Below are 19,972 nucleotides of genomic sequence, written 5' to 3' on the forward strand. Positions count from 1 at the left end.
CCGTCAAACTCAACCGTGTGGGACACGGAACACCTTCGGAAAGGCCAGACTCGCTAAATTGACGTCATGTTATTGATTAATAACGTCATTCGAAGAGGAAGTAGCGAACTGATCAGGGAGAAACCCTGGACCTTGTTCCACATGTTCCAGTCAAAGTTTGGCAGTGATCGCGATATGCAGGCCCACCCGATGCCACACCTCTTGCACCGATCACGTGTACGGCCGTCCTTCCTCCGGGGCCCACCAGTGCAAACTCGCATACCTTGTTGCATCCACGCCGTCACGAACCCGCTTTTTTATTGTGTTTCAAAGTGGGCCACGTTACTAGTGTCTGAGCCCCACCGATCTCCACACAGCTTGGTGAGGAAGTGGGGAGAAGTGGTATCATCGCCTCTGGGTTCGCCTCAAAAAATCGAAGACGAAGAACAAATAAAAAAAAGAACGAATAAAGGAGTGAAAGAGGGGAAGGAGAGTGAGAGAGCGAGCCTAGAACCCTAATTTTGGAAGGGTACGCACTCGCGTGGTCGGCTCGTCCGCTCGCAGTTTCTTCGATTCGGCGCTGTTATTTTCTTTCTTGTAATTTATTTTCGCTCTTCATAACACCTGTTTTAGTTGCTAGATCTAAACTACTGATTAGGTAAACGTTTTGTCGCCCTCTATTACCGATCTATGGTTTGGCGTCTAGCTTTTTCTTCTAGGCTTGTGTTTTCGGGTATTTATTTATTTTTGGTGTTTTAGCGTATCTGGTTTGTTTTCTACTTCTAAATCGAAATTTTTTATGCATAATATCCTATTCCTGGGCCAAGAATAGTTATTCATATATGATTTTGGGTCTGGATCGTATATAAATTGTGAAAGTTACCTTTTTGATGCCGATCTAGTGTTTATAATTTGACAGAGGCAGGAATCTGTAATCAAGGTCTAGCAAAATGCCTCCCATGGAATCCTCACGCGAGAATAATGTGTATTTGGCCAAACTTGCCGAGCAGGCAGAGAGGTATGAGGAGATGGTGGAGTTCATGGAAAAGGTGGTGAGAACGATCAACGGGGAGGAGCTTAGCGTGGAGGAGCGCAACCTCCTCTCAGTGGCCTATAAGAACGTGATTGGGGCTAGACGTGCCTCTTGGCGTATTATCTCTTCCATTGAGCAGAAGGAGGAGAGTCGCGGCAACGAGGAACACGTCACAGTCATCAAGGAGTATCGTGGGAAGGTGGAGGCGGAACTCGGCAAGATCTGTGATGGGATTCTGAAGCTGCTGGATTCCCATCTTGTACCATCTGCCAGTTCTGCTGAATCCAAGGTGTTTTACCTTAAGATGAAAGGTGACTATCACAGGTTAGTCCAAGGATAGTTGAGTAAATAGGTTTGTGCAGCAAGTTAGAAAAAAAATCCCAATTTTATTTTGTGCCAACTATGATGGTGCATGGTGGATTGGTGCTTAGGTACCTTGCAGAATTCAAGACTGGAGCTGAGAGGAAAGAAGCTGCTGAGAGCACCATGTTGGCTTACAAATCTGCCCAGGTATTTGCTATTGAGTTGTTTCTTTTTCTTTAAGAAAAATTATCTTACGAAATTAACTGCAAAAGAATCAAGATGATGAAAACCAACCGAGCTTTGGTTATTTTGAAGCTTAGAATCCTAAATGATACAATCTAACATTCATTTGATACTGTATTTTCTTATAAATGGGTTGAAATGCTTGGTATTCTGCATCATTGTTTGTCTAATAAACTCATCCTATTTTACATACAGAAAATTATGGCTAAGCTTTTGCTTCATGGTAGTTGTTCTCTTATTTGACTCGGATTACAGGAGAAACTTTTTCAAGAAAATAATGTACTGCTTGTATGGGCAAGATAAACAACTTACCTTCCTGAAGATCTCCCTTCATAGATCTTTGGATTTTTAGGAACCCTTTTACTTATAGCGTGAAATTTGATTCAGGACACAATATTGATAGCTTTTGATTGAACATCCAAACCATATGTTGTGTCATACTGCCCACTGTTTTTTAAGATCAGGCCGGTGTTAGGCTTCAGATATCATGGTTAATTGGAAGGCATGTTTCTGAATATGACACATGAAAACTCCTTGGCAGGATACTGCTTTAGCTGATCTAGCTTCAACGCATCCCATAAGGCTTAACTTCTCTGTGTTCTATTATGAGATTCTTAATTCACTTGATTGTGTGAGATTCAGGACACAATAATGATAGCTTTTGATTGAACATCCAAACCATATGTTGTCATATTGCCCACTGTTTTTTAAGATCAGGCTGGTGTTACGCTTCAGATATCATGGTTGATTGGATGGCATGTTTCTGAATATGACTCATGAAATGGCAGGATACTGCTTTAGCTGATCTAGCTCCAACTCATCCCATAAGGCTTGGGCTGGCACTTAACTTCTCTGTGTTCTATTATGAGATTCTTAATTCACCTGATCGCGCTTGTAGCCTTGCAAAGCAGGTTTGTATATTTCCTTTCCACTTCTCTGTCTTTGTTTGCATTGATATTCTCCTGTCATCCTACTTTACCTGGTGAGGTTATCTTCTTTAGCATCCTACTTTTGTTCGGGTGTCAAAATTTTCAGGCATTTGATGAGGCTATCTCTGAGCTTGATACCTTGGGTGAGGAATCATACAAGGACAGTACATTGATTATGCAGCTTCTCCGAGACAATTTGACATTATGGACCTCAGATATTATGGTCAGTTCAATGAATTCTAAAAACTTGATTGACATCAACATTCCTTTTAACTCTACTAACTATTTATTTGACAGGAGGATGGAGGTGATGAGATTAAGGAAGGCCCAAAGAAGGAGTCAGGAGACGACCAGTGATCTTCATTTAGTTCCTCTTTATTTTGCAGTAGAATGGATTGTTGTTTAAGTGGGTTTAGATGCTAAGTTTCATATGCTTGTCGACAAGCCTGGGTTACTAGTATTGCCTAAAAAATTGGATATCTAGTTATCTTGAGTGTTTTTATGTAGTCGATCCGAAACTATTTGAAGTTGCGGCTTGTTGGTGCCGCGAGATCTGCAAGCTTGCGACGGAAAAATCTAGGAGTGCAGAGAAAACAATCTTGCTTGCTTAGTTGATATCTTCCTACAGCAGCATTGGAGAAGATTTCATCATGGATTTTTTCCATCTTAAATTTATGATGGATTTGGCTTGGCTTCATGGCAATTATTTGTATCAAACTTCGTTTTTGTGGGAAGTAGAATGATGCACTTGCGTGTGGCAATTATTTGTATCAAAATTTCTTTCTTTCCATTGCTCTGTTTCATTGTCTGGAAAATGGGGGCAGAGAATGACTAGCTTGTATTTTTAGTTAGCTTTAAATCTTGTTTTGGACCTTAAAGCTAGCGTTTACATGCATGGAATTCCACTTTGATTTATAAATTTTAAAATTTTAATTATATTTTTTATGAAGTTCAACAAATGAAAATTTTTAAATTTAGGTTTTCATCTAAGTACACTTAGTTATTTTAAATTATCAGCTTGAAGATTTCTAGGAAGGATCAGATTATAATAGATTTATTGCAAGTGGCAAGCTTGTCTTCCACGTGGAAGACGAAGCAACCACCGATCACGTGCTGGCCACGTTTTTTTATTTTTTTTCCCCATTAAGGCGTCAACAGCGACTCGCAACGGCGCAGAAGTCCACCGACCACCATTCATGCGGGCCCACGCACGGCGCCCAGACTTTAATTTGTCTCATAATCAAATAAATATTTTTATTTATTTATTTATTTATTGTATAAACTGTCGATTCTACAGGGAACTCTTCAAATGAAAAAGATCTCTATTTTCATCTCCGTGGAGATCTATTTGTTAATTACAACCGATCTCTATCGAATATAGTTTGGAAATATATGTTTTTTAAACTAAGATATTTGTAAACGTCTATTTAAAAAAAAACATTTCGATAATTATGAAAATAAAAATTTGCGAAAATAGTTCTTTAAATTAGGACTTTTATCCCATCGACTGTAGATAATCTCGTGATAAGAAGAATGTAACGGCTTGCCGTGCCCGTCACGGCGTCACCGCTGAGTTTCTCCATGTTTTTTTCCTTTCTCCAGGGAGTCCGTCCCTGTCCTCTCGTTACGGTTTCGAAATCTCGATCAAGAACAAGGTAATCATTCGAGCCGGCGGGTTTGAATCTTGGAATCTGCGAACGCCGCATACGACGATTTGGGGACTGCAGAGCTAAAGAACGAGCAGCGAGAAGCCTCGGCGGTGTCTTTTTTTTTTCTTCCTTTCTTTTTCGGTTGTTCGGTGAGCCTCCTTGTCTTTCTCTTATCTGGATATTTTTTGATCTCTTATCTAAAAGGAACCAGCCGAGAATCGCTTTTGATTTTTGGAGCTTTTATCTGTTTTTCTTTGGTCGAGTCGATTTTGACCAGTACTATTGTGTCTGTTAACTAGATCGAATAGTTATGCTCTGTACGATGAGTATTGATGGATTGTTTCCTTTTCTTTTTTTGCCTTATTCGAGAAATGGGGCTTTACTTGATTTTTGTAGGGTTTACTTCCTTTCCCCTGACTATTTGACTATTGCGGACGTGTGAGAATCATTGATTCGTTTCTTTTTTGTTTCTCCTCAATTGGAAGAGCCTCAAAAAAATTTCTTGACGGGTAGTTTCCAAGAATTTGGCTTAGTGTGCACAAAACCCGTTAATTTTTCTCTGAATCTTGCAGAGTAGTAGCTTCTGTCAACTAACGCTGCTTTTAAGAAGATGGTTTTCATTTGGTCATTCGAGGGTCAGCTGATTAGCAATTTATTTGTCTGAATTTCCTTCTTGTAAGATGAGCTTATGAGTTAGGCCTTTCGTGCATCATCTAAGATGAATGTGGTAGGAAGAGTAGGAAGCCTCATCTCTCAAGGAGTTTACTCGGTTGCAACACCTTTCCACCCTTTTGGTGGCGCCGTTGATGTCATTGTTGTTCAGCAAGAGGATGGCTCATACCGCAGCACACCATGGTATGTGCGGTTTGGAAAGTTTCAAGGTGTTCTAAAAGGTGCAGAGAAGGTCGTCACAATATCTGTTAATGGTGTTGAAGCAAATTTCCACATGTATCTTGATAATTCTGGACAGGCCTATTTTCTGAGAGAGGTTGTGCCAGGAAGTGACGAAGCAGAATCCAGCAGTCATATTATAAGTGATCTAGACACTTCAAATTCAAGGCCAAGTGCTAGTTTTGTCAACAATGATGATAGTTTGAAAACTGATTACAATTCTGACAAGGGTGATGATGTTAAGACTGACGAACAATTGAATGGGTTTCAGGATGAACGGACTTCACCACAGAGTTCGTCTGGGTCCTCAGTGTTTAGCAATTACCACTATGGTAGTCTCGATGAGGTGGAAGATATGGTTAAAGAATCAAGCGACGCTAATTCAGAAATGGTGTTGATAAGTGTGGATGGGCATATTCTGACTGCACCAATCTCATCAAATAAAGAGAACACTGACAATGTCCAATTGGATACTCCTCAGTTCCACCTTGGACCTGGCAAAGAATCCACTGAAGAATTTGTTGCCAATGAAGAAGTGTGGGAATCTGGTTTATTTGGTGATCTAGATGAGACTCTGAAGGAAAAAAATGCTTCTGATCTCAAGTTGGAAGCCCTTAATGAATTGAGACAAAATAATAAAGAGACTGATAAAATAGATGACCTCAGTGATATGGAGGAAGATGCTCCAGGTCTGATGAAAAATGAAACATTTAAGAGCTGTTTGGATTTTACATTACATGCTGATGATGTTGATTCACAAGATGTGTATTTCAGGTATTTGAAAAATATCTTCTTTATAGTGACCATTGCTCAAGCCAATGATTAACTATGATCCTAACTTCAGGTCTGATCCATCAGAAACTTTGATGACAAAAATGGAGGATTCGAAAAAGATATTGAGGCTGGTCATTTATCCCAGAGGTTATTGAATGAGAAAATTGATGCTTTAAATTCCAAGGATAAAATCCTTGGCAATGAAACCATGCACCTTGAGGGTACGTCTAATTCTGTCAAACACATAAATAATGTGGAACATTTTCACACAATAGCTTCTGATTCTACCGCTGAAGAAGAATGCTGCACAACTGAGAGTTATGTCACAGAAAGGAAAGATTCTGGGTTAGGTATGTTAAATAGCTATATGAAGTTTGGTCATGTTTATCTTCTTTAGATTTGACGATTCACTTTTGTTCTATCACTTGTTTATGATACAGGCTTTGAAATTTCACTTTGTGGTAACTTACTTCGTCCTGGTATGGGGCATAATTCTGCCAAGGAAGTCTTTGAAGCCCATCTTATATCTGAAGACGAGTACAAGACATCTGGAATGTCCATCATCAAGAATGTGAATCTTGTTGTCAGATATGAAAACAAATATTTCCAATGGGACAATGTTGCCCATCTTATACTCGGAAAGGCTGTATTTGATAGTAATATTTCAATGGAATTGAAAGATTGTATCCCCATTGAACATGAAGCCGTAACAAAGACTGGAGAGGATACAACAGGAGTATCACCTTCCATCAGTCGTAGATGGAGACTATGGCCAATTCCATTTAGGAGGTCAAGGTCTCTTCAGCACAGCACAAGTAATTCTTCTAATGAGGATCTTTATGTCGATTCAGAGCCTGGATTACAAAATTCAAGTGTGGAAAAAATTAACAATGATGACATAAAGCAATCTCCTCGCAAGCAATATTTGCGAACACTTATTCCTACAAATGAGCAGATTGCTTCTTTAAACTTAAGGGAAGGACAAAACATGATAGCCTTCAGTTTTTCAACTAGAGTTTTAGGGAGGCAACAGGTTCTTGTTATTATAATGCTTGATTTTTTAGAACTTTCATAGCATTTTAATCTGTTTATTTGATTAAGCTACTTTGACAGGTCGATGCACATATTTATTTGTGGAAGTGGAATGCACGGATAGTCATATCTGATGTGGATGGTACAATTACAAAGTAAGTCTCTTTTCATTGCTTAGAAATTTCAGTTAACTGATATGTTAGTAAGATAGGCTATCTAACTATAACTGAGCAATAACATTTGCAGATAGAAAGATGTCATCACTTTAGATTATCTTAATTGCTAGATCCTCTTTTGTTTGAAATATATACTTGTGATTGAAGGCATTTTCTTATGATTTTTGCATTGCAATTGGGTTAACGTGTTCAGCAGAAGCTGCATAATTAGCTATGAACTTTGTTGTTTATTTTACAATAAACATAATTCCTGGTGGAAATGTGCATTTAATTTTTAATCCAGAGTTATTTCAGTAATACACTGAGTGATATTACTTCTTTGCTCCATTGTTTTTTAGCTCAGAGAATTCTTTGATAAGGCTTTAGCATTGTTGACTAAGGTTTAAGGTCTCCTTTATGCTGCGGTATCTGATTGTTAACTACAGTTTAAAGTCGGGTGTCATGTCAGAAGTATAGTGCTTGACTGGAAAGGGATGTGCTCAAGCTGTGCCAATCTCGGTGTTGAGCACTCATAAAAGAAGAAGAACCTGGATAAGAAAGGAAGCATGTCCTAGAAATGCTTTCTATTCCACCTTGATGTTGGTTTGGACTTGTTCTGGATGGGAAAGCAAGAGTTGCTTTCAGAAGATGATGTTGTTCCGGATGAAGAGCATGAGTTACGTGTAAAATAAAGGAGCTAGGCACTGTTCTGCATTTCAGTCATTTGGCTGAATGAAATGTTTTGGCCATGTTGACTAGCACGTCATGGTTTTTAAAAATTGTGTTGTTAACCAAGTATCTTTTCTGTTTTTTAACCAACATTTGGTTCATCATAAAGCAGTTTAGCTGATATGAATTTATTTGCTTCTTTGCTCTACATAATCAAACTGAAGAGCATGCTAATGACTCGAGGAAATTTCATGAAGTTCATAACTTCTCTGATTTGCAATTATACTTATTTTAGTGATGTGCTTATAAATTGATCTGTATTTCTCTATCTTGTGTTTAACACTTTAACCCAGTTGTTGATAGTTGATGTTTTGTGTTGGTTTCATGCATTCATTGATGAGTGGTGACAAGTTCATTTTGGGCCTATTTTTAGATCTGATGTTCTGGGACAGTTCATGCCACTTGTTGGAAGGGATTGGACTCAGTCTGGAGTTGCTGGACTTTTCTCTGCAATAAAGGTTACCAGTTATGCAATAATTAGAAGTTCTTCAGCCCATAGTTGTGTTTCTGGATCTTGGTGTTTCTGTAAGCCAATTGTTTTCAGAATATAGTTACATAGTTTATTTATTCTGTTTGAAATTTGGAAAGCTGCAGCAGCAATGAAACCAGCAATAGGCCAGAAGCATTTTATATATCATTTTTTTTCCTGCAATAGGAAAGGAGTTCTAAATTTTTGAATTACCTTATCATTAAGTCACAATATATCTTCATTCTTTCTGTATCTCTTGAAAAATTGTGGTTTGTTTCTTGAAATGATTGAACATTTCATGTTGGCATTTGTGTAGAATGAGTTGACTAGTGACTTTGTCTTGAAAGTTGAAACAACCAAACATTTCATAGTCAATATACTTCCAGTTCTTCCTATTAGTGCTCCTGTAGATTTATTTCTTTGTTAATAGAGTTCAACTTGGCTAACATACCTTTCTCTATCTAGATTTTGTTCTGATATGCTCCTGTTATGGTTAGAGAGTTTGTTTTTAAGCTGGTAGTGTTAGTTCAGTTTCTAGTGTGCATATTGCCCTTAACTGGAAAATAGTAACTCAATGAGTCTCTATGGTGGTTATGTTCCATTTGGTGATGTTCTGCCCATTTAAAGATTCCAATTGTAACATTTGTTATGTAACGTTGAAGATCCCATGATGCCTTTTCTCATTCTTAATCAGGAAAATGGCTATCAATTATTGTTCCTGAGTGCAAGGGCTATTGTTCAGGCATATCTTACCAGAAGTTTTCTTCTCAATCTGAAACAGGTAATTGAATTCCTATAATGACAATATTTCTTAAGCATAATGGTTTTCTGTCCTCGAACTGAGTTGGTAGTGTCTCGTCATTGGGAACATTATCCTTTGAGACTAAATAGTAAGTAGTTGGCGACGTTTCCTTCAGTCTGCAGAGCTTGCTTGATGAATGAATAAGAACTGGCTTATTATTTCCAGAAATTGGTTGACCAACTTATTCGCCAATCACTCAAAATGGCTGTTTATTTCCATTTGGAAGAGTAGATAGTATTTTGACGATTCACTGAACATGCAGAAAATGTTGGCTTGTTCATATGTTTTGATTCAGAATTTGGTTTTATTTTCAGCAACTTTATTTCTTAGAATTGATCATCATTTATTTTCTTTACCATTATGGTAATCAATGAATGCTCAATTATTTCTATATTCTTCAGGATGGAAAAGCATTACCCAATGGTCCAGTTGTTATTTCTCCTGATGGATTGTTTCCCTCACTTTACCGAGAAGGTATTTTTATGGCTTCAAGAAGTGAAAAAATAGTTGAATATCTTTTGTCATTCAACTAATTTTAAGGTCCACTTTACCTAATGGTTCATTTTACGTTTAATTTCAAGGTTTTCCTTCACAAGCTGAAACAATGCAATGATATTGATTCTTACAAGAAACTCAAGCTTGTAAATGGGCCGACCTCAACTACACTCAATCTTGTTTATTAGAAAAATGTTAACTGAGCTCAAAATTTGTGTTCAAAGTTTATTTTCATAGAAAAGGAATTATTGAGAGTTTACAGAGCTCTAACTTTTACACAGCCCAACCAGAGAAAAGGTTAAATCAGCTACGACTTGATTTTATAAATGAAATTTATGTTATTTATTTGTGCTTATTTTAGAATACTTCATATAGTTGGGATCATAGAATAATTAAATGAGAAAAAAATAGGTTAACATAGTTGGAAAATATTCAAAAACTGCTAAATGAATCAATTGAAATGGAAGGTATAAAACACTGTGAGTGGCTAAAGAAAATTCCAGTTAACATAATCTATCTAAAAGTCATTTAAGAGATTACATTTTAAAAATGATACGCTGATATAGTGTTGCATAGAGTCTAATGGAAGGATAACACCATGTTGCTGACCCAAAAGGTTGTGGGCTGACACCAACATGACTCATTAATGTTGTTGAATTTACAACCTTAGAATTTGTAGGACATTAATGATATACACAAATAGTTCACAAATATACATCACACATGTAATTCAGGTATGCATATGTAATTCATGTGTGTGTGTGTGTGTGTAATTAATATTTTTGTATACATTTGCACGAGTAAACAAGCACTACGAAGCTTGCAATCAAGTTTGTTCATCAATTTCGTATGAACTTTTCTCGTGAACATGGATGAGCCAAGTTCAAAACAAGCTTCTTTGATTCTCTTGTTTGGTTGACATTAAATGAGTGTTTACTACGTCAAGTATCAAGCTTATTCATGAATATTTTATTTTTAATATGTATGGGCTTAAATCCTTAAATCAATATTTGTATTGCAAGGAATCTTGTAAGACTAGGTCAGATGGGTATCCACAAACTATAAATTTGTGCTATGTCAAGCCAGTCCACGAACTATCAAATTTGTGCTATGTCAAGCCAGACATAATCTTTGAATTTGTTCCCTTGTGAATGTGTTTTATATTATTGTTAACCTCATAAAGCTTGGCCATGCATACTTTTCCAGCCAATATTAAATGAAAAGCGAGAAATATGATATATAGATAAAATCATATGCTTTTTTATCTCTAATCGGCATGCATCTTTTGGCAGTTATAAGGAGAGCTCCTCATGAGTTCAAGATTGCATGTTTGGAGGTGATATTTCAATCCTATTAGACATTTAGTCTGTTATTTATTTTTTCATTTATTTTTTTATCTAAAAAGTAAGGTAGACATAAAAGATTAACACAAATATAATGAGCTTTTACAGAGTGATAAGTGCTTCCCTCATATTAATTATGGGAAACACATGTTTGGATCACATCTGACTCTCTAGACATTTGGTCAGGACTTGTGAGAAACTAATGAGCAAGATCATGGACTAATAGAAACCTTGAAACATGGAATTCTATCAGTTGTCACTCAAACAGTCATAACATACAGGAACATCAGCAGGGTACAGTAGCCTTGTTAATGTTTGTGATTATAGAGAAACATATTTGTTTGTTTACTCTGGTATACAAACAGACCATTTTTCACTTAAATTTTGGTTATAATTTTGTATGATGGCCTTGTTTGTATATCTTCACTTTGGTTACTTTGATATGTACAGAACTATCTTTCACCTATTCATAAATCACTTTTATTTCTACTTGATGCATAAACAACAAGAATTCATTATCTCTATCAAACCATGGTTATCTCAATTATTAGGGTTAATTAAATGGATTTTATCTCTTCATTGAATTTTATACAATCTCATATTACTAGTAATATTCAAACCAATTAAATTATTTTTTATTACATTCAATAAAATTTGCATACTTAGAAGGTTAACTTTTGCCATATCCTTGCTATCTCAACTTGTCTATATTTTATTGTCTATTGAAGCTAAATCTGATTATTTGAGATATTAGTGGTTATGTTAGCTTCTTTTGTAAACTCATATTACATACATCTTAGCATTCTTATTCTTGGTAGATGACAGTTACACAAGAAAATGAAATCTTTTTCTATTTTAACCATAATTTTTATTTTGTTAATAATTATTCAATAATTTCTCCTTTTGGTTCACTCATTTCTTACTCAAAAGAATTTCATTTCCATACTTCTTATTATTCACTCATTTCTTTTATTATTAATAACTATATTTCATATATTTAGTTATACTTCTAACTTATATCCTTAGATTTTAAAGCTTCCCTCCAGAATTTAAATACAACTGTTTAACCCTCTCAGCAATTAAAACAATATTATCTGCAAATAATTTAGGTTTATCTTGAATATGATCTGAGAGTTCAAACCTAGGTTTATTGAGGATCTTGTGTAATCCCACTTTGCTGGATAAATAAAACCCCGATGCCAAGTGAAACCTTAAAGCTTCTAAAACTACAGTAAAGCTAAAGAAGTTGAAGAATCTTACTCAAATTGTCCTGTCATCAGTTTCAGCTTACCATACTTCAATCAATCACTCTTCTTGACTATTACATAAGATGCACGTACGGTGATTTAAGCAAAAGTTGCCAGTTGATTGAAAATCTCGTGTTGATAGAAGTTGCTGCATCTTTTCTTTGATAGTTTTGAGTTATGAATGAATCAACTTCATTTATGTATTTGTAGGACATTAAAGCACTTTTTCCTGCCAGTCACAACCCATTCTACGCGGGCTTCGGGAATAGAGACACGGATGAACTTAGTTACAGGAAGATCGGAATCCCCAAGGGAAAGATTTTCATTATAAATCCAAAGGTTAATCTTTTGGTTCGCTTTTTAATGGTTCACAAAGATACACGCAAAAATGCCTGCTAGTATTAACTCTCAAAAGTTTAATTGACAGGGTGAAGTGGCAATCAATCACTGTGTGGATGTGAAATCTTATACCTCCTTGCATACCTTGGTCAATGACATGTTCCCGCCAACTTCGCTGGTCGAACAGGTGTGTGTTTCCACTTACGGAAAGTTCATCCTTTTATATGGGGATTCTGCTCGACATCAACCAAAAAATATGAGCTTAAACACTGTTATACCACCTGCATTTATTTACCTCCCCTTGTATCTAGTTCTTTCAGACCATTAAGTTTCTACATTTCCTTGATGAATGATCTTTTGAGCATTTCATTTTGAGGATAAGAAAGCAGCATGATGTTGCGTGAACCAGCTTGAGTAATCAAATTTCTCTCTAGATTGATTAGAGCACAAACGTCATGCTCATAAGCTGTTTCAGAAATCTGCTTTTATATCTGCTCTGTTGTGCAGGAGGAATTCAACTCTTGGAACTATTGGAGGATGCCACCGATGAAAATTGATTGCTAATGTTTACCATACTTTTGCTCGAGGTGATTCAGATAAAGAGTGATTAAGGAGGTATTTTGTTCTTACAAAATTCGTATTCTGATGCCTAGTGGAGGAATTTTTTACACCACCCTCTCTGGGGGGTGAGCTGTTCCAAAATAATGTGCGAAGGACCACCTTTATAGAAATGAAATGACTAAATTCAGTGATTGTATCTCATATTTTGCCCCATCCACTCGATATAAGTAATGCAGCAGCTAGTTTCCTGCCTTCCTGGTATCATGTTTTTACTCAGGCTATATATATAAAAGGGCGGCATCACATAGTGGCTTCGCCCTGCTTGTTTGCCACAGCTGATGCAACAACACAACTGCATCACCTTTCTATCATGTTTTCTTCCTTTTTTTTTATCAGAAGAAGAAGAAGAATATGATCATGCCGTACATAAACTGGTTAAACTAATTCGATCCGTTTCAATTTGATTATGTTCTTTGTTTCCTGCAAAACCAGAGTTGGATAGCGTGCGTGCAAGCTTGTTTGTTTCTCGCCTATCGCCTACGTGCGAGAAGAATACAATATAGACTTGCTCATTGAGATAGCGTGGCGTGGGCAACACAAAGACAGAGAGGGGGAGACGCCTCGAGCTTCCAAGGCCCCTATTTTTAATCACCTATTTGTCACACACCACCATTCAATGTCCCCCGTCCGTTCGTGCGAAGGGAGCTCCATTTGCCCCCACGGGCGGGCGAGCTGGTCAGGGCATAGATGCTTGCAGTTGAAGGTATGCGGTTCGAGGCTCATGGCGCACATGAGATAACATCAAAATGTGTCATGTTTAATATGCCCTGGCCAGTCCACAAATATTTAATGCATAAATATTTCAATTAAAAAAGCTTTGTTAAAATCAGAAAAGTTTCATATTTCACTCTTTCTTTTTCTTTTTGTCTGTCGATCAACTAGCTAATGGTGATATATTAAAAATGCCGTAAAAGTTGAGTGATCATATTTGTTAAACTTCATAGGGTTTTGAGATTTAAAGAGATAGTTTAGGACATTCCAATCCAACTACTGATAAAAAAAACAAGAAGGTTTTTGTTTTTATTTTTAAATTATTATCAACTAGTTGCAAAGATGCTCCTATAGAACAAAAAAGAATGGCTCCATTCAAAGTGTTCTTCCTCCTTTCCGTAGCAAAAATTATTATATAAACGGTCTATAAAACAATGCCTACGCTCTGGATTCTGGTAAGATTAAGTTATTAATAAAAAAATATGGATTAAAAGTGCTCAACTAATAAAATGTCATTTGATATCTTACTAAATAGCTAAACAAGCACATAATTTGAGGAGCTTTGGGGTTAGGGCTTCGAAATGATTAATTATTTTACTTTTTAATATTTTGTGCTAAGGAGGAACAATTTATATATATAAATTATGTCAAATATGAAAACTAAAATGAACAAAATTTCCCTTTTATTTTGCTTCTAAAAGCTTAATAGTGATTTAGTCTAATATTAGAGAGAGAGAGAGGTGTTCGACAGAATGCCTCGATGAACCCTGCTATGCTTTAAAAGCCACCTTCACTCCTCCCCAAGCACCAGGCCATGGCCGAGAGCAAACAGAGATCAGCGTCCATGGCGGAAGAAGACTTCATCGACATCGACTTCGCTTCCTTTCAGCCGGAGTTCGAATTCCATATGACCTCCGACGACCCACCCCTGCCCTCCCCCGCCGACGAGCTCTTCTACAAGGGCAAGCTCCTCCCCCTCCACCTCCCCCCTCGCCTCCAAATGGTGCAGCAGCTCCTCCGCAACGCCTCCTCCTCCGCCACCGCAACGCCATACCACTCCTGCAACGTCAGCGGAGAGCTCAATCCCATGGAAGAGGACTACTTCCAGGACAGCCTCGCCGAGCTCAACCCCAAGAAATCATGGGCCAAGAAGCTCAAGGAGGCCACTCTCAGCCTCAAAGTCAAAGCTTCCACATCTTATTTCAAATCCCTGTTCCACAAACCTCGACCCACAGATGACAAATTGGAACGCCCCAAAACCTCGAGACGCCATCAAAATCCGAACTTAGCGGAAGACGAGAGCTGGAGCAAGTCCTCCGCCGCTTCTTCCAAGTCGTCGTCCTTCTCCAGCGAGTTCAGCTGCAGTAAGTCCACGCTGAGGCGGAGCAGCAGCGCGAGCTCCGACACGGAGAGCTCGATCCAGGGGGCGATCGCCTACTGCAAGAAGAGTAGTCAACGGGCGATTGACTCCGCGGCGAGGAAGAGCGCGAGCAATGCCGGCTTCCACTTGCTCTCCTCCGCTTCCAGAATTGCACCGAACTGTGAGCAGGCGAAGCCTCCGAATTAGATTTGCCCCCCTTCTGCCTTGCTGTTCTTCTTCTCATGGAGAAAGAAGAAAAAAAAGGTCAAATTTTTTTTGTCTTCGATGCTTATTTTCAACCTCAAATCACTCCAAACGACTCGAAACAAGCAATCAAAGATATCATTTTGGCAGTTTCTGTAAACAAAGAACAGAGGACGCAGAGTTCGAAGGTTGACTTTTTGTGTCTTCTTCGCTTAATTTTGTCTTCGTGTTCTCTGGAGCTGATCGAGACAAAGCCATGATCATGGTGCTCGCAATAATTGCAGAAACCCATTACCCACCGAAGAACAAATTGATTCCTCCCTTGATCGGAATGCAGAATATGGAAAAATATTTGAGGTGGAGACAAATAATCCATAAACTAAGCAATGGTGTCTAAAGAGGAACCACTTGTGTTTGAGTGAGATGCTGTGGAGCATTTGCAAGAGGAATCACTCTGCTTATTTTATTTTGCATTTGATAGACATCAATGAGTATAGTCAAATCTCTAACTTTTTACGCTTTCTTATTCCTTAATTTTTCAAATTTATTTTCAATGTTTTTATCGGTCACAAATGCATTAGAGGTCATATCTCCACGTGAGTGAAGTCTAGTCAGTTTAATCAAAAAATTAATAAAAAGTCCTACTCAGTTAGACTAGACAAATAAGTCCTAGTCAGTTGGATCGAGTAAGGAAAGTCCTAGTTGGAGGCTAGGTAGGAAAAGTTTTAATTGAGGCTAAGCAAAGGAAATCCTGATCTAAAGGATTAAACAAGGAAGACCTGATTTGGAAGACTGACAAAGAAAACCTGGTGAATGAAACTGGGCAGGAAGTCTTAGTGAGTGGAGCTGGACAAGGAGCTCCTAAATGGAGATTAGGTAAGAAAAAGTCCAAACAGGTCAAAAGTGACGGGATGTTTAATAGGTGAGAAGTCTAATTATGTAAGTAACTAGTCTTAACTGAAGATTAGGTAAGGGAAAGTCCAAATAGGTCAAGATTGACGAGATATTTGACAGGTCGAAAGTCTACTTATAGAAGTAACTAGTCCTAACTAGAAGTTTGACACGGATAAACCTAGTAGGTTAAACCTACAGGGTAAGACTTAGAGATTTGATGATGTTGGACCGTCAGATCATGGACATCTACGTTTTTTTAATTTACTTGGGTAGTTAGTGGAAGATTTTCGTGGGACTAGATTAGTCACCTTTAAAATTAATTAGAACATATATTTTTAATAATTAATTATATATTTTTAAAAATAATTTTATATTAATACTTGATATATTTAATCAAGAAAGTACTTTAATAATATTATAGAAAATTGAATATTTTGTATCTAAAATGCGATTGGTTTGTTACGAAATTCTAAATATTACTTATTTGATACGAGTAAAAAATTTATGATAAATTTATTATAGTTTAAAAGTTTATGATATGGTTTTAATAATTATTTTTTTAATTTACATTAAAAAATCTCACTTCTACGTAATTCATGCTCTAAAACCACCATAGATTGGGCCGCGGCCTACTAATCAACAGGGAAGCCCAATATTCTGCCTTTCGTTCAGCCCAAATTGGTAGTTTAAAGGCCCAACTAAAGCCGGCTCTCAGTGGTTACTAGGGTTTTGGGATCATGCTATATATTAGCGTCGTGTGTTAGGGTTTGTTATCGTTGGAAGAAGTCGTCGCGACGAAGAGGGGGTGGCGATTTGATTTTCCACAGCGATGGGTAAGCTTTTGATCTCTGCAGATGCGTGCCTCTCCCTTTTTGATGTCTTCGACGAGGAATCTTTCGATCTCCTTTGCGGTTGTTTGTCGCAGCAAGGATTAAGGTTCATGAGCTTCTCGGGGAGACGAAGGCGGAGCTGCAGAATCTGTTAAAGGACCTGAAGAATGAGTTCGCCCTCCTCCGTGTCGCTAAGGTGACCGGTGTGGCGCGTTCAACAAGCTCTCGAAGATGTCAGCATTCCTTCGTATATTTTTCCATTGCGCTTGTACGTGGGTTGCTTTGCTTTGCTTATATTTTCTTAAAGTTTGGATCTTTGATTTGCTTGGCAGAAAGGATGTGAGACTGTCGATAGCGCGTGTGCTTACTGTGATCTCGCAGAAGCAGAAAGCTGCGCGGAGGGAGGCTTACAAGAATAAGAAGTTCCTTTCGTTGGATCTCAGCCCCAGATGACTCGTGCCATCCGCAGCCGGCTCACTAAGCATCAGGTAACGCTTTTCTTTGTGGTTTTTTTTTGTCAAAATGTGAGTAAAATGGATTGATCTTGGAGTATTTTTGGGACTTCTATATCATGACTGTGCCTTCTAAGTTTGCTGTTGGTTTTTTTGGTTTCGTGTTATGTTCAGTTACTTCAGTGTGAGTATCATGTTCTCCCCTCAATTTAAGTTTACAATCTTGTTCATGGCATTTTTAGTTTAATTTTATATTTACAAGTTACATCACTATTATGTAGGTATTTCATTGTGCCTCTGATTACGCAATGTGCTTTGGCATGCCTTTTCTCTCGTTTGAACTGACGAACTCAAGATAGCTAATGCCGAACATCATTTGATATTTAGAATGTATATAATTGTATTTTAAGTGAATATTCACTTTCTAATCTGTTTTTTTCTCTAGAGTATATAGCCATGCTTCCCTTTTCTTGTTGATTATTGCTCACAGTGAACAAATCCATGACACTTTTTTTTGCTCGAGTTATATGTTATGTACTTTTAATTGGGTAACAAATATCCAGCACATTCTTAATAGTATTCATGACACCTTTTTTGCTTGAGTTATATCTTATGTAATATGTGATTCAGCAATTTTAAACATCGTTTGTTAGAAAAGGAAAAAAAAATTAAGATACATTTACTACAATCTAAATAACCTAATTTTTCCAAAAAAAATAAGTCATATGGTTTACTTGATCATTAGAGATACAAAGGAGTCAAATTTATAGATTATGTCATGTGCAATTAATAGTATGAAGAATTAGTTGAAAAAAGTACTCAAATTTATTGTATATAAATGAATGCTAGATTTAATAAAATCTCAGTACTTTGTTCTAGGTTTTGAAGATATCCTTAGTTTTATCAGCAACTGTGTACTCGACAATCATTTGAATTTAAGATCTATAGCAAGAACAAAATTGTTTATAAAAGACAAATGAAGATTCGATTGTATTGTGTGTGAATCCTATTTATTAATTTGCTTGAGAAGGTCATTGTTGTACCTGATTCACTCCAATCAAATACTCGTTTGCTTATCATTGTTGTATTGAAAGAAGGAACAGTGAGAATGTTACTTTTTACTTATTATCTAATTGTTATTTTTGTGCTGTTTGTCAGCTGCATATGGAAAGGATAGTCACATTCTTCTTGGATCCTTTGCCATCTGTCCTAGCACATAAATTTTTGACCTCTGCTCCATCTTTGAAAATGTCATCTGTAGTACATTGGAAATCACATATCCTCACAATATGGTCTCCAATGCTATTCCTGTATTTCATTGCCTCTTTGAGTAGCCATGTGGTGGCAAATGCCCTAGTACCATCTGGCTTAGTTAGGGGGCGCACAGAAAAGGTAAGTTTCTTCCTCTGAGGCCTTTTGAAGGGAATCCATCACTCATCTCCATTTGGTATCCTCCAATTAGCTTTGGACATTATTTTTTTTAAAAAAATTAATCCTGTATTTAGTGTCTTAGCACATCATTATCATCTGTTAAGGTCTAGCCGGTGTTTCCTTGGTAAGAACTAACCCAATGGTTTCATCTTCTCTTTGAGTAGCCCTGTAGCAGCAAAAGGCAAGGTTTCTCCTCATGGCGTCTTTTTGAGGGGACTCCACTCATCTTCATGTGGCTTCCCCAAGCAACCTCTACATGGAAACAGTCAGATGGAAAAAAAATTTTGCATTTTTTTTTTGTATGATTTTTTTCCCCTGCTTTTGCTTTCAACAGTTTCTTTCTTTGGTAGGAAACAAGGCCTTGAGGATTAGGATGTTTTTCCTTGGTAGGGAACTAGTCCTGTGTTTTCATTGCCTCTTTGAGTAGCCATGTGGTGGCGAAAGCTTCAGTGCCATCTGGCTTAGTTAAGAGGTGCACAGAAAAGGAAGGTTTCTTCCTATGAGGCCTTTTGAGGGGACTTCTCCATGAAGTATCCCCCAAGCAGCCTTGGACATAATTAAAAAATAAAACACTATTCTCGCATTTAGCCGCTCAGTTCTTATTTTTCATCTGATTATCACATTGTTATATTGTTATGATGTTATTTGGGTTACTGTCTTATCGGGGCTTATGCTCGGTTGTAACTATAAATTAATAATCCGGTAGAGTGGTGTCAGTTTCTTGGATTGAAACCAATTGGATTTGCTTTTCCTAGCAGGCCCTGAATATAAAACAATTTTCTTTCATGGCCAGAAATTTTTAGTATAGTGAGCGAGAATTTGTCTGGATCTTTTTCCCATTATTATATTTGTATTTCATTTCACTTTTTTTTAATTGATGCTTGGTTCCAAACAACTGCAAGTACTTCTATGCCATCTTAGTTTACGTATCAGTATCAGCATTTGCCTTCAAGACATTGATCTTTGCTTCCAGATTTTCTTACTTTGATCAGGCCTGTGCACTTGCAGTGTTTGTTCATTTTGATGCCTGTATCTTTTCTTACATAAGATTTGTTCC

At 37.3% G+C, this 19,972-nt stretch overlaps 3 protein-coding genes, 2 non-coding genes and 1 pseudogene across 6 annotated transcripts; all 6 read left to right on the forward strand.

Moving 5' to 3' along the window:
- The first annotated feature begins 367 nt into the window (after nucleotides 1-367).
- On the forward strand, nucleotides 368-3,275 carry LOC141837523 (14-3-3-like protein GF14-C). Of its 2 annotated transcripts, none has more exons than XM_074724902.1 (6): nucleotides 368-508; nucleotides 899-1,336; nucleotides 1,444-1,522; nucleotides 2,347-2,469; nucleotides 2,594-2,710; nucleotides 2,785-3,275. In XM_074724902.1, the coding sequence occupies exons 2-6, from the start codon at nucleotides 930-932 to the stop codon at nucleotides 2,842-2,844; spliced, it is 786 nt and encodes a 261-aa protein (XP_074581003.1). In that variant the 5' UTR covers nucleotides 368-508; nucleotides 899-929; the 3' UTR covers nucleotides 2,845-3,275. The 2 variants fall into 2 exon arrangements, with proteins under 2 accessions (XP_074581003.1, XP_074581004.1); XM_074724903.1 differs by having other exon boundaries at nucleotides 459-576.
- Nucleotides 3,276-4,022: 747 nt separating this feature from the next.
- LOC141838598 (phosphatidate phosphatase PAH1-like) lies at nucleotides 4,023-13,169 on the forward strand. Its single transcript, XM_074726116.1, is given in 12 exon segments — nucleotides 4,023-5,801; nucleotides 5,872-5,912; nucleotides 5,915-6,151; nucleotides 6,242-6,834; nucleotides 6,915-6,988; nucleotides 8,091-8,175; nucleotides 8,881-8,967; nucleotides 9,390-9,462; nucleotides 10,776-10,819; nucleotides 12,284-12,412; nucleotides 12,501-12,599; nucleotides 12,920-13,169. Coding segments are annotated over 12 exon segments (2,466 nt in total). The 5' UTR covers nucleotides 4,023-4,854; the 3' UTR covers nucleotides 12,977-13,169.
- Nucleotides 13,170-14,588: 1,419 nt separating this feature from the next.
- Nucleotides 14,589-15,665, forward strand: LOC141837777 (putative membrane-associated kinase regulator 4). The gene is made up of 2 exons (XM_074725149.1): nucleotides 14,589-15,368; nucleotides 15,459-15,665. The coding sequence occupies exon 1, from the start codon at nucleotides 14,589-14,591 to the stop codon at nucleotides 15,309-15,311; it is 723 nt and encodes a 240-aa protein (XP_074581250.1). The 3' UTR covers nucleotides 15,312-15,368; nucleotides 15,459-15,665.
- A 1,366-nt stretch (nucleotides 15,666-17,031) lies between these two features.
- LOC141837418 (large ribosomal subunit protein uL29-like) lies at nucleotides 17,032-17,682 on the forward strand (annotated as a pseudogene).
- Nucleotides 17,683-18,845: 1,163 nt separating this feature from the next.
- Nucleotides 18,846-18,958, forward strand: LOC141842498 (small nucleolar RNA U19). Its single transcript, XR_012602934.1, has one exon. It is a non-coding gene; the product is annotated as a small nucleolar RNA U19 (small nucleolar RNA).
- Nucleotides 18,959-19,369: 411 nt separating this feature from the next.
- On the forward strand, nucleotides 19,370-19,472 carry LOC141842499 (small nucleolar RNA U19). The gene has a single exon (XR_012602935.1). It is a non-coding gene; the product is annotated as a small nucleolar RNA U19 (small nucleolar RNA).
- Nucleotides 19,473-19,972: the final 500 nt, after the last annotated feature.

The sequence above is a fragment of the Curcuma longa genome, chromosome 11 (genome assembly GCF_044706935.1).
Source record: "Curcuma longa cultivar G26 ecotype Majalengka, Jawa Barat chromosome 11, ITB_CL_G26_1.1, whole genome shotgun sequence".
Lineage (NCBI taxonomy): Eukaryota > Viridiplantae > Streptophyta > Magnoliopsida > Zingiberales > Zingiberaceae > Curcuma > Curcuma longa.

Coding starts and splice junctions, on each gene's coding strand:
- LOC141837523 (XM_074724902.1), top strand. CDS start 930: ATGCCTCCCATGGAATCCTCACGCGAGAATAATGTGTATTTGGCCAAA. Junction 1,337..1,443: donor ATGAAAGGTGACTATCACAG/GTTAGTCCAAGG, acceptor ATTGGTGCTTAG/GTACCTTGCAGAATTCAAGA. Junction 2,711..2,784: donor TATGGACCTCAGATATTATG/GTCAGTTCAATG, acceptor TTTATTTGACAG/GAGGATGGAGGTGATGAGAT.
- LOC141837777 (XM_074725149.1), top strand. CDS start 14,589: ATGGCGGAAGAAGACTTCATCGACATCGACTTCGCTTCCTTTCAGCCG.